Source organism: Temnothorax americanus, unplaced genomic scaffold, assembly GCF_048541705.1.
Source record: "Temnothorax americanus isolate GAGA-0224 unplaced genomic scaffold, ASM4854170v1 Scaffold10, whole genome shotgun sequence".
NCBI lineage: Eukaryota > Metazoa > Arthropoda > Insecta > Hymenoptera > Formicidae > Temnothorax > Temnothorax americanus.
The window spans coordinates 1,359,313-1,373,726 of NW_027509231.1; the positions used below are offsets into that span (position 1 = coordinate 1,359,313).

The 14,414-nt window shown below is 33.6% G+C and overlaps 1 protein-coding gene across 1 annotated transcript; it reads left to right on the forward strand.

Moving 5' to 3' along the window:
• Nucleotides 1–125: 125 nt before the first annotated feature.
• Nucleotides 126–14,043, forward strand: LOC143901086 (adenylate cyclase type 10). The gene is made up of 31 exons (XM_077413041.1): nucleotides 126–247; nucleotides 334–609; nucleotides 887–1,007; nucleotides 1,181–1,341; nucleotides 1,419–1,550; nucleotides 1,650–1,869; nucleotides 2,092–2,395; nucleotides 2,577–2,704; nucleotides 2,807–2,962; nucleotides 3,086–3,191; nucleotides 3,446–3,862; nucleotides 4,138–4,229; nucleotides 4,347–4,499; nucleotides 4,798–4,885; nucleotides 4,956–5,097; nucleotides 5,269–5,409; nucleotides 5,558–5,707; nucleotides 5,770–5,851; nucleotides 5,997–6,217; nucleotides 6,382–6,543; nucleotides 6,652–6,767; nucleotides 6,849–7,169; nucleotides 7,385–7,524; nucleotides 7,693–7,982; nucleotides 8,151–8,349; nucleotides 8,461–8,600; nucleotides 8,694–8,805; nucleotides 9,051–9,189; nucleotides 9,261–9,645; nucleotides 9,810–9,925; nucleotides 10,147–14,043. The coding sequence occupies exons 1-29, from the start codon at nucleotides 163–165 to the stop codon at nucleotides 9,402–9,404; spliced, it is 4,938 nt and encodes a 1,645-aa protein (XP_077269167.1). The 5' UTR covers nucleotides 126–162; the 3' UTR covers nucleotides 9,405–9,645; nucleotides 9,810–9,925; nucleotides 10,147–14,043.
• The last annotated feature ends 371 nt before the right edge of the window (nucleotides 14,044–14,414 follow it).

Genomic DNA, 14,414 nt, shown 5'->3' on the forward strand with positions numbered 1-14,414 from the left:
CAATATAAAGATTTTTAAAATATATTATCAGCATAATATGAACGAATTTTAAATATGCATTAGTTGCGTAACAATTTAATAGAGATTGTTCAATCGGTAGTTTATAATTCAGATCGATCCTCGCGTGCTCGACTGGAGCAACATACTAAAATATTCGCGTCTATGTGCCCCGACGAAATTCTCGATTATTACGACAATTACGAAACCAGGGAATACCACACGACATTGATGCTCGGCGATGTTTCAGGTTGAAGCAATTTGTTGAATTATCACATATCAATCGTCATTACGACGAGTCACAAATTATAACGTGAGATTTTAATTACCGTGCAGGCTTCACAGACCTCACGGAAAAATACACGAAGACCGGCGTTGGCGGTCCCTCCAAGCTGTCGGAAACTTTGAACAGCTATATTGGCGCGATGGTGCAGGAGATCCTCTCGCATAACGGGGACGTTGTGAAATTCTCCGGCGATGCGTTCATAGTGATGTGGAAGCTCCAAGAAGGGATGTTTATGCGCGATATCGCGACGGAAGCGATGCAGACCGCGTGTATTATACAGAAACATTTTGGAACTTACAACACTGACGTCGGTGTAACGCTCAGAGGTTCCTGCTGCGTCAATAACGCTTTTAATATATTGATTGAGTTAATTCATAGATAAGTTCTGATTTGCTTAACAAATTGAATTTTTGTATTAAAAAAAAAACATTATAACACATCAGTATAAATACTGATTCGCAAACGATACACTGAATCTCAATTACTTGCAGATAAAATAATTTTGTAACACAATAGCATAATAGTATTATATTTTTTAAGAATATTGCACAACAGATTGCAGAGTCTTCCATTCAAAAGTTAATTTAATAATGTCTTTAATAGTAAAACTTGCCATTGCTTCCGGGATAACGTACTTCACCTCTATTGGCGATCCAGAAACGATGTATTATGTCATCACTGGAAAACCTGTCTGGGATGTAAAATTTGCCGAAGGATTATGCCGGTATTAAAGCAAAATATTATCTGCATTCTAACTTGTAATCTTTGCATGCAAGTAGATACAAATTCAAAGCGAAACAAATATGTCACTTTTGACTTATTAAAATTACATTTTATTAATTTTATGAAGGAAAAGCAAATCAGATATACCATACTGACACGATAAATTCTATCTAGAGGCGGTGATATTCTCGTGGCGCCCAGTAGCTGGCAATGGGCAAATCCTAACGAGTACGTCTATGAGAAGTTACCGGATGGTGTACATACTTTAATCATAGCTTGCTCAGCAATGTGGTACCACTCCAGAGCTCATAATATTCACAACAGTACTGGAATCGGTATGTAATTTTACATTAGAAAAATGTAAGGAGTCTTTTTTTTTATTCTAAGTAATAATATGCATTGCAATCGCTAGATAACAGAAACGCCGAACATGACAAAAACTTTTTCGACTTATCACATGTCAAAGTGCCAAATAGTACAACCTTAATGAATTGGACCGGCGATACTCAGAAAGAACATGATTTCGAGCAAGTCGATTATAGTCGTGAGTAAAAACGTACAATTCGAATTATGTTATTCATTTTTACATCGCTCTGAATCGATTAAGATCGCGAATTATAATTATAAATGTTTAATTTCGTAGTGAGGCCTAAAGTCATAAGGGTAGCCAAAAAGCGATTAAAGGATTCATTAAGAAGCTATATGCTCAGACCAGTAATACGGTCCGTGGAAATGGACGAGCCGTTGGAGCATCTTACAGAGATGAGACAAGTAGTCATACTCTTCATCAACGTCATCACGACGGTCATGGATAACGAAGAATTGATCTCGCTCGTTAGTGCGGCTTATAAATTAGTCTGCGGGTAAGCATCCAAACTTATATTTTTATCTAACTCTCTTTTATCATCAGCAATTATATTTATAGTCACAATTATTTATTATATTTATTATATTTATAGCTACATTTATTTATTTATTTTAATGTGACTAGTCGCGAAAATAACAATTTCGCTTATTACTACAATAGTTAATTTAAGAAGGAATTATTTTAACCGCACAGTTGTCAATATTTTTTATTTTTCAAGGGTAGTCTGCGAGATGCACGGATGCGTGAACAAGACGTCCCTCTTCGACAAGGACCTGATATTCCTCTGTATATTCGGACTGCGCGGCGACAAACACGAGCTGGAATCGCAGATTGGATTGAGATGTGCCAGTAAGGTGCGGCAGCATCTCCTAGCGATGAGGAACGTAAAATCCGTGACGATCGCTGTCACCACCGGGATGACATATTGCGGTGTGGTCGGCCACATTTTACGGAGGGAGTACACCGTGATAGGAATGTCGGTGAATAAGGCAGCGCGTTTGATGGTCGCATATAATAACAAAGTAATTGAATAAAAAATAATTACTTGTGTCTTTTATTCATATTTTGTTTGTGAATTGTAGATGTATCTCGTTAGACAAATGATCTATCTTTCGCGAATATATGTCGTTATTGTAATTAAAGATAACAAATACTTCGCTTCTATTCTATACAAAAGTATAGAATATAATCCTTATCTTTAAGGTGATATGCGATCGCGAAAGCTTCCTGCGCTCTCGTCTCGAAGCAAGACACTTTATACTGCAAGAGCCGAGACATCTGAAAGGAATCACGAACGTCGGTCCTGTCTATGAGTTTCAGGAACAGACAAAGTATCTCGCAACTTTTTTATTTTGTAATTTTCTGGAAATTACCGTTTATATCTTCGTAAAATATCATCTCTTATTGATACACGACTTTACGCGTGGTTGCAGATTTATTGCGCCTGAATTAATACGGAGAAAGTATCCTTTGCTCGGACGGGAAGCGGAAATGAAGATTTTTCGACAGATGCTATCGAATCTGATAGCACATTTCACCACGGACGAAACAACGCAGCATATACAACCCGAACATATGTTGATTATAAAGTGAGCAATCTAATTCCCATCGGGACTTTTAATTTAACTTTAATTTTTAATTCTCGATTATTAATTTGCAAATGCAATGTTTTACACTTATCTAATCTAATTTTTATTGTCTTCTTTTTTCAGAGGCGAACCAAGAATCGGCAAGACGAGATTGTTGGATGAATTTGCACAGAATATTCCCGCAGGTGTATCGCGCAACTATATCTCCTTAGTTATGAACGATGCTAAGGTTGACATATAGAAATTGCAAGATTTTTCAACTATCACATATTTAATTTAATCGATTATGTCAAAGATACATAAAATTAAAAGCTTATCTTCCTTTATCATTTTAATTAAAAATTACTATTATTTTAATGGAGCATTTATTTATTAAATAATTTCTTAAATAAATAGTAATTTTTAATCTTTCCTAATCGAGAGTCAAGAGTTAGAACTTTTTTCAAAACAGAGTTCAAATCAATAGTTTTTCTCTTAGCACAGGCTTCTTACAGTTTGGTCCATCTGATATTTTCTATACCGCTGGGATTCAACGACGCCACTGCCCCGAGAGACCGCGAAGAAATACTGATGTCACGACTGGAACATGTATATGAACCAGAATTTCTTTGCGTCCTTAATCAGCTCTTCAACGTGCATTTCATGATGACCCCGCGCTACACAGCGCTATCCGGGAAACAAAAGCGCAAAGTATTGAGCAATTTCTTGCTCAAACTGATGAGAGACTGTTTTAAGGAGCTATGGGTGGTGATCATCGATAATGCCCAGTATAGTGACAATGATTCCATGAAACTGTTTCGTACGATGACCAAACAGAGCACAGTCTTCTTCATCCTTAGCATCGGACGCGAGCTCAACGGCGAATACGAAATACACCCCACCGTTTTGGAGAGAGCACGAGTACGAACATTCAAAAGAATTAGAGGAATTAATTTAATTAAACAAAGATCGTGCAAAGATAAATGAAATAATGATCTTTTTTAACGCCATTAATGTATCATGTATGTCTTATTTGTTTTTATAATTAATATTTCGTAATGAGAAATTTGTAATAAGAAATAAAAGTATTGCATTAAATTTATATGTCGATATATCTTTTTGTATTTATTTTTACGATACTGCAAGACATAAACGTATATGTAATAAATATATAAATTATTTTTTACTACTAATAGATTATCGAATTGGGTCGCATAGACAAGTGGTATCACGCAGCGCTCGCATGTCAGATCCTCGACGCATGTGGAATTCCTCCGGAACTCGAAAGGTTGGCCATTCTAAATATGCAAATAATTTTTTTTTGTTGAAGAATGCTTTTAATAAACAGTTAAAATATAACTTTCTTTGCGTCCATATTTTGTGTATCTGTATTCTGTCTTTTTAGATTAATTCAAGAAAGAAGTTTTGGCAATCCGGGATGGATAGAAAGTTACTTATTGAGCCTCACACAATCTGGTAGCCTCGTAATAGTGCATATCAGCAAAATGATTGCCGAGGAAATGGGCTATGTGCTTCCTCCGATTTATATGCTGAAAAGGTCTCATAATTTTATCTATAATTCTAGAGTCTAATTTATCCAATATGTCTATTTGCTTTTTTAAATGTAAAGTTAAAATTGTGACTAAAATGGAATTATAGGAAAAGCAGAATCATTTAAAATAGATCAAGATTGATTCAAAATTTTTTATATATCCTATATTAGATATATTTTTCTATTACAGATAATTTTTTAAATCATAAAATATATTTCCATACTCGCGACTATAAATATCCTAATATAATTAATAGTGATTGACATAAAATTATTAAATACACGATGGTCAATAATTGTTCAGGTTTGCCTCAGAGGATATGTTTCTGAATGACGGGAATAATGGAGAAGAACGTTCAGACAAATGGAAGATGTACAGGACAAGTTATCGTGTAGGCTTTTTTTCCCATTAATTATTTCACGTAATTAATAAATGATATAAGATAATTGTTTTAATTTCAGAATGGTCCAATATCTTCGATGAAGCTGCAAAGCGCTGTTCATAAATCGGGAACACCAATTTATGACGAAGAAACAATCGCCGTTTGCAAATTTACAGAAGGTTTTATGCCAGAAGAGGGAGATACTGAAGTGACAATGGATGGTATAATTAAGATCAATACCAATTTTAATGACTACGTCTAATTCTTATGTAGTTAGGTATTCTGTTTAGGTAGCTTATAGTATCTTAAAGTATGCATCGTGCAATTTTACACGTTGCACGATATGTCTATCCTTTTGTGTATCATAACATTATTATATGTTATGTTGTCAGTAATGATTTTGAAGATTTTTGACTCGTTAACACCGCTGGATCAAATGTTATTAAAATGCGCGTCAGTGTTGGGAGAAATTATTAATAGAAGCATGCTACAGTACCTAATGGAAGACAAATCTATAAGGGAAATTGGACTCGGTAAAAAGATACCTAGCAATAAATGCAAATATTTGCAATAAACAATCCTTTGATATTCTTAGAAGATGTCTTGCGCGATTTAAATAATTACTTATTTTTGTTTTATGCGATTAAATACCGTTTAAAGCAATATTTATTGTTACTGTAGCCGTCAAGAAACTCTTCGAGATTCGAATCTTTGGATGCGCGCGGGGCGATTTTACTACGAGCGGCAGACCGCTGGTATTCTACAGAAATATAAGGAAACCTAGTCTCGAGGCAGAAACTGCGTGCGAATGTGTGGATCTTATGATACCAGGTATAATAAAGCAAACATTCAAATGTAAAATTCTATATGGCTCATAATAAAACTTTATTTAGAGGAACTAACTGACTTGCCGCGGCACGCGTCTTGCGGTCTGATGCATTTTAAAATGTCGATGTTCCGCGAAACTACTTATAGGTAGTGAATGATTTTAATATTTGGATAAATCATAATGATAGAGCACAATTAAGATATAATATTTTAAATATTCTGCATAAAATTCTACGGGACCTAATGCTTCAAATATCAATAAAATTAATTGTATCTTTTTATATTTATAAAGATCGCTCACGGAAACTCAAAAAATGGAATTACACAGCAAGGCATTAAAATATCTTCGGCAACATACCAAACGATGTATGGCTTGTGGCGAGATACAATTTGCAAGATTGTTAGGAAAAACGGCCGCGCAAGAAACTAGAAGAACAAAATTAACTGTCGACGTCGCCGAAATGCATCAACTTGAAGAAGCAACTTACACTCTTAAAGAAGAGACAGAAAACGGTATCATATACAATCTGCAATCAGTCTTGAACTCAGTTTGGATATGAATTGAATTAAATTATACACGCACAATTATAAGCTATTTTAATAGATATGCAGCAATTTTAAAATAAATGAAAATATATATTGTAATAATTTTGTAATAATATGTATATTGTCACCAGATATGGAACAGGTAACAGAGAGAATACCGATTTGCCTCAATATTTTTCAAAAAGTCAGAAAACCCACCAAGACCTTTTCTAACGTTGACTTCGCCAACTGTCAATGCCATCTTATTTTAACAACTGTCTACGCTCAGATGTTGGAACATTGTCTAGGAATCGGTAAGTCAACGTAAATCAATATCGGCGTGCACAGTGAATATTATATATTTTTCCTATTCTCTTCTTTTAATTTTTAAATTATGAAACATTTTATATTCTCTATTCTAGGAAAACAAGATATGATTTTGACGGCAATTTTGGAGTTTGTGGAGATTTGTTTAGCGAGTAACAACGTACCTCAAGCTCGCAGACTTCTGAGTGACGCTGAAGCTCTGCTTCAACAAGTAAGCAAGACGGACATAAAAGAAAAAAAATAGTAAAATAGTTCAAAAAGATAATATTAATCGTGATCTCTTTAACGGTAGATGTTCGAGACTAACGAGGAGAAATCGATAGTCTTGCTTTATCTCACCGCAAAAATCCAGACACTTCAAGGTAAATGCCATTTGGAAAGCGGATTACTTTCCGAAGCAAGCAAGAAGCTGAACGCGGCAATGACCAGTCTGGGCTACAATTTTCCGCACCGTAAATTCACAATCGATTTGAAGTCGACGATTCAACTCGAACTCCTAAGATGGAGATTGGTCTGTCCCAAGCGTTGGAAAATTGACACTACCGATGAATTCACTACGAATTATATCGAGCAACTGGCTAATTGCTTGGCAGAGATGTTTAACGTATTTAGAGTAAGGATAATTATTCGGCAACGATTTTTCGATACTGATTGTTCAAGTCTACATGATCATAAATTGTCTTTTGCGATAACTCGCTCAGTGTCTTTTATGAAATAATAAGCTTCATAGTTATTGTGACTTGCTCAATTTCGTAAATATTTGTTTCTATATTGAATTTTGAAGTTCAACAATTGCTGTCTATTATAATTCGAATTTCGAAATTTCAGGGAACGAAGGAAATGAAGAAACATGCCCGACTAGCAGCTATTTGGGGCTTAAATGCTGCGCTGGATGCATCGAATGATTTTTTCACGCTCTGCACTTCGTTCACGAATATGATGATCACTGCGCATGTCTACCAAACCAAGTGCTATGCCAGATAAAATCATTTAAAGCCACAAAAAGTTTAATGAAAACAATTGATTAATAATTTCTGCATATATATAAAATTCATTACACGCCATTTGTAACGTTATTAAATATTATCTTCTTTCCACAAAAACATTTGCTACATTGTTTGATTATCTTTGAGCAGGTCAATTGTTCCTTATTTGGAAAAACAGGCTCTCAGTATTTGTGCAAAGAAAGGAGATTTGCTCGAGTTTCAAGAGCTCAAAGCCATTGCCGAACTTTATGCGGGAGTATTTTTCTCGCGATGGTTGAAAGGAGAGATCAGCAAAGCAATCAGAATCGGGTTTATCACGATGAGAATGGCGCAAACTATGAATTCCGTGTTTCTTAAGTTGCTCATACTACCGAGATTAACGCACTTGCTCATGATCTCGTGCCGTCATTCGGAAGTCGTCACTTTGCTGAGAGAATTGGGTAAGCTTTATTCCGAATGGAAAAAAAAACGGATAGGTTTTAACAAATCTTAATGATCTTATTAATGAATCTCATATCTGGCGAATATGATAAATTACATGACAGATCAAGCAAGTTGATGTTTTAATCACATATAGGAATACTTATGTTCTAAAATTGTATATACAGAATTCGCATCACGAAACAATTTGGATAAATCGGGTCGTACTTGGTACTACGCCACGTGCGCTGATGTGCAACTCGACACCGGTCTCACAGTTCTCTTGTTTCAAAATTGCGACGAATATTATCTTCAGGAAGGAGAGACTATAGTTAGCCTACACGATCCCGAAGCGGAAAGACGATATTTTACCTCCATGTGGTTGTGGTAATTACGAAAAGCTTCGCTTTATGTCGAATTAGAATTAACAGTTCCGAAAATATATTATTATTGTAGAAATAAAATTTTGGATTTTCGTTCTAATATGCGTTATCGAAGGTGCGTCAGAACGCAGCAGTGGGAAGCTATGAAAGTTTGGAGCAGCAGAAACGTGACGGCCGAGAGTGTGGTGGACGAGCACAAGGTGGCAGCGACGATTACCGCGTTGAAGAAAATTGAGGGATTGCTAATTTTGTACGGTAATAATGTGGTTGAGTATTTGAATGTTACGCAATATGTATATATACATACATGTATAAAATTATTACCAAGGTAAAATTGCAATTTTACAGTAAGGGAAGTTACTAACAGGAACATAAACGCATTGAGTACGCTAACGGAAATTAAGCATGAATTCAGGCATATCAAGAATACGATAAAGGTCGTAAAAATTGCAATTCCCAGGTATAGAAAATGGATTATTGTTGATAATATTTTATTAATTTTATATATAATAATTATATATAACTTATTATAATTTAAACTAGCTGGCACAAAATAATTTTGCATATTGTAAATATTGTAAAGTAATTTCAATGATATTATATCTTAAAGTCAAAGTTATTTTGATAGAACATTAGAAAATTTTGATATTTGATATTTAAACTTTTTAAAGAATTATATATTTTAAAGAACCGAAATGTTCGTAGGTATATGTTGATGAAAGCTTATTATTATATGATACAGTCGCGAAAAAGTGCTGCAATAAGTATGCTACAAAAAACGAAAAAATTATCTATAAAAGTAGATAATAGAATGATCTATGCGTGGGCAAATCATTGTCAGCAGGTATGAGAAAATTTATTTTTATTTTGATTTCACATAATTACGATATTTAAATTTTGCCGTATTACATTCAGGCTTGGCTGGGTGCCATATCTCCCATACAGGAGGGCTTATGGATAGAAAAGACTATGAAGCTACATGATGGATGGGATGAAGTAAATGCCAACGATTCAACGATGGTTCCTTTTACACTTCCATTACCGAAATATATGTTATAAATATTTGTAATTTTAATGCATGATAAGTATGTATATGTTTACACTAATATATACTTCTCCCCCCCCCGTACATATAATATATTATATAAATAGTATCGAACACTAGAACTTTTTATTTTAATACTGAGGTATTACCAGGCAATTACAATTTAATAATACATTTTTATACTATTTATGATGCAAATGATAAAGCAAACAGTTAGTTCAAGACACTTTATCGCGATACGAAAGGAATGATAACGTGAGTAAACATTAATCATTAAAACAAACTGTTATACGATTCTATAAATACTGTTTATTATGTTTTTCCATAAATAATTTCCAATAACACTAAAAAAATAAAATATTATTTAAATATGCATGAGTTTTCTGTTATTGTCTAAATATATCGTTGATATGTATCAGATTCGTTGCCGGAACGCATTTCCTGGGGATTGGAGCTCGAAAAATATTTCCATGTTGGGACGAGCCGGGAATAAGACCTTATTAATCATGTGTATACTAAGGAACATATTTGGAAGGTAAATTGTATGAAAATTTGAATAACATCTTTTTATTATAATTAGATTTATTTCTGTAATGTATATAAAATTTTATTATTCTGATTATCTCTAAAAACTGTAAAAAATTATGTTATATTAGACGCAAGGGAATAACATGATGTATATCTATATATTATCTGTTATATTGTGTAAGAAGAAAATTATTTATTAACTGTGAACGTTAAAATAATTTGTTTTAGATACACACATTCGCGAAAAAGACAATTGATGACAGATATGTATATTTGGCTGTTAGACATAAGATAAGATCACGCTGGTTTGAAATTACCCGTCAGCTTATTTATCTTATGAATTTTTAAAAGTCAAAAAATGTTACATATATGTAGATAATCAATGAAATATTATTATAATGCTTGTCCATATTTATCTGCATAAATGATTAATAATTTTTTTATTTATACAGGGAATAATTTATGCTGTTATTATTACGTTATATTTATGATATATTGTTTTTTAAATTACTTTTTTAATTGACGCACGCAATTCATTATTTTGAACACAGAGTTCATTTGATAATGCAATTACAGGTGTTGAATAAAGAATATGTTTTTATATAATTAATAATATTTATTTAGTCAATAAAATTTGCCTTTTCTGCCTTATATCATTAGAATAGATATACAAATCAATTTTAAGATATTATTATACGCTCAGTCTATATATTGTTATACGACAATTATATTATTTATTTTTATCGATCTATTTATATTCATTTAACAGTTCTTCAATATCTTCGATATACAAACAATATGTTCTGTATATATAAGGCACATAGAGAGAGGGTGCAGGTATCACAAGTTTTTAAGAAATCTTTTGGCGAAGTCTTAAAGATGTGTTTTAAAAAAGACGAGGTCTTTTTTAAACGCGTGTTGTCTAAGTTTGAAACAAATACACTTTAAAACAATATATAATATATAATACTATAATATGTTAGATTTAAATATTTGCATAAAATATTTAAATCTAGCGCAGATCGATCGCCCTTTATTGCAATGTCGCGACGACATGTAATACAACATTGACACTGTCCTGCAAGCGGGCAGTTTGGTTCTCTGCCTCACCACCGTCACCCACTTGCACCTGTTTCGTGGCTCACGGACCAAATGCGGATCGTTAAACATAATTATACCGATCATTGTGCAACGGTGCGCGGTGCTGCGCACCAAGCGGCTGTATATGCGTTTCGTTAGTGATAACGCACGCGCCGAGTAGCTAGAGAAGCAGTCACTATTGAGTGAATGGTGATCGGTATAAACAAGCCAATGCTACTCGAGAGAGACCTACATATCTTTCTTCTGAACCAACGAGAAACAGGGACGTTTTATTACCTAGACTCATGGACCAGAAATCCAAAACAGAGTAACAGAGAAATTCGAAAATTTATATTACCTGATTTATTTAAAAAATAAATATGTATAAATTCAAGAAAACGCGTGCGCGCTTATAGCACTTTGTGGATTAGCAATAACCATATATTCTCCGAAATGAATGTTGTTTACAATTTTTGCAGATAATGCTTCGTGTCTGAAAGATATTTTCTCACATAATATTATAGTTTCCCTCTTTTCTTTTTTTTTAGTCGTAGCTAATCCTAAATAGGGAAATAAGAGAGAAATGATAATTTTTATAGTTTTTTAACTTTTATTTTTGTCAATATATAATCAAGACGTAAATGAGCTAAAGCTGCACTGTCAGAAGAGACATGCACTTTATGCGACAGGGGAAGGAAAAGACGCGTCGATAGTTTCTCTCACTATATGCGCGTCTTTCTTTTTTAATCTGACAAGGACTATCTTTTTTTTACTTCCACAAGGACTCAGTGCACTATCGCTCGCGCTCATTGATCCGCGCGAGTGCATTTATGCAGATTATCATGTGCAATTTGTGTCACATGAGAGAGATGTCGGACGAAAATATTGGCAACTATTTTACACGCATATATACTAAACGCAACTAATACTTATTTGAAAACTACTCTACATTGAATATATAACATATTAAAATAATAGCATCGATGAAAGTTAAATATTTTTACGCATAATTTTAAATATTACATAATTAATTATTTATATTATTATATGTTATTAATATGAAGATTAAACTTACAAACGATGTTCTGTTTTTCTAACTATATTCAGATTTTATGTCTTTAAATACACGGATGTAGTCGCTTTTCTTAATGTACGGAGAAAAATCGGTGATGCATGCTATCCATTATGTATTATTATTGTTTATAAAACCAAAGAGAAGAACATTGAGCAGTTGGGAAATCCAAAACACTGGCCTTTAGCTAATTTGTGATGCGTTCCTTTATTATCTACACGCCTTATTATACCAGATGTCACACGCAACATTGTTGGACGCCAGATGTTTGTTAGAAGAGACTAGTAAGTGCAGCCTACGTTTCTCTTAAATACTAAGCTAGCCACCTCTGTATGACAATGAAATGGGAAACATAAATGGTCAAGAGTAAGAGCCTATACTTAGCTCAGCTAATTCAAGAGAACTTCACAATACAAGGCTATTATGTCGTAATCATCTTTTTTTAATCTGTTCTATCAATTAAAAATACAAATTGTATATATTATTGGAATCTTTTTTTAATTTTCTTTTTTATACTTTATAACCAAGAATATAATTTATCAATTTCTCTTTAAACAACTATAAGTTTGTTCAAATTTAAATAAACTTTACTCTTTACTCTCTCGTGTCAGGAGATGGAAAAGAATTGATAAAATATCCAATTACAAGATAAGATAAATCCATACAGACACCTTTGAAAACTTAAAGTAGTGGAGAGACCAAATAAATTAAATTTATTGCAGCTTATTGGAACTAAAGTCTCACCATTTTTCAACACTCAATGTTTGTAACAATGCATGATTAGAAAGACAGCAATTAAAATCATCCCGGATATTACCTGAATTTTTTAAGTATTTGCAATTATCTTGATAGATAATAATATCTGTGTTTGAGTAATGCTTGTAATTTCGTGTAATGAGTAGGATACCTTGAGTATAAAGATTACGGAGATTAGTACTAATTGTTAGTTAGTGATTGTTTCGTTAGTACTGATGATAGCAACTGTGAATAAAATGAGTCGCGTTGTATTGTACTTAAAAGTAAAATAAAAAACGTAATTAAGTTATTCCGCGAGCAGAACTGCCGAGTATCGCGCGGGGTGGGGCATCTAATGAGAAAGGACTGAAACCACACGCGTGCGCACCATTCATAGTTGTCCACGCACGTAATCGCTGGTCCATATAGCGGCCTTCGCATTCGACGCACTGACATATCGGCATATGCTCGCCGATGTACATCACAGTGGAATCTCATCGTGAGCGGCATTGTTTCTTCGACATCTCTATTTTTTCCCCCTACCTCCTCTTGCGTGCGTCCTTAGAGAAACTCGTTTCTATTCGTTGGCGCGATCTGTTCCAAGGGTAGCTACTTCGCGCATTCATGATCTGATCTTAATTCCATTGCGGCTAGATAAAGAGGTGTGACGCGATCACAGGCCTGCAAGTCTCGCATTTGCGCGATTGCCGATCGCCGATCGCCCGCAATGCGAGGGTGTACGCAAGGTTACAAGGTCACGGAAGTCCGTTCGCTCGGAGTAAGCGTGAGGATCGATCGCGAGGAAGTAAACTCCTCCTGAACTCGGAAGTACTTCCTGTATACACTGTGTATCTTATCGTCGGAATAATGTCGTGCATAATTAATTTATTCGTCGGGACAATTCATCACCGAGCTTACTTGATTACGCTTATGCGTAGGTAGAATATTTTCCCATCGTAATGTCAACACTCAACATCTCTCTTAATAGCTCTCTCCGCTAATGTCAATAAATGTCGATGACGTAGGTTTTGGAAGCATATAATGAGTCAATTACAAAGTTGCGACGCAGCTGTTATAAACGATTATTATGTTATTTATAACAGTATAATCGTTGTTTTTATGTCGTATTTTATAAAAAAAATTTCCATATTGCGTTCTTTAAATTCTTAAATTGGATAATTATTAACGACAGTTCATATATGCGATATTTACATAGATGTAATATTAAGTGACGTGAAAGTAAGCATAAATAAAATTATTGTTTGAATAGAGAACTACAATTTTCTAAAATATTCTACTTAATGTTAATACAAAATTATTCAAAAATAATAAATGTGTTTATTTAATCACTAAGTAAAATATTGTTAAAAGAAGCTATGACCATTAATTTTATTAGACAATTGTATTGTTTCACGATAAGACAATAAAATTAAATACTATATTTAAGTAAAATATTTATTTTACTTAAAAATATATTATTTAATTTATGCAGGTATAATTATATTTTATCTCGCTCTTTTCTCTTGTTTTTTCTTTGTCTACAGCATAAATATACATTTATCTCATTTTAAATTAAAAAAAAGATAACGATAATGTTAAAAGGAATAAA

Bases quoted from the DNA above. Each gene is read 5' to 3' on its own strand.
- LOC143901086 (XM_077413041.1), top strand. From the start codon at position 163: ATGTGCCCCGACGAAATTCTCGATTATTACGACAATTACGAAACCAGG. The intron at 610-886 runs GTTCCTGCTGCG...TGTCTTTAATAG, and splicing joins CGTCGGTGTAACGCTCAGAG to TAAAACTTGCCATTGCTTCC. The intron at 9,190-9,260 runs GTATGAGAAAAT...TATTACATTCAG, and splicing joins GGGCAAATCATTGTCAGCAG to GCTTGGCTGGGTGCCATATC.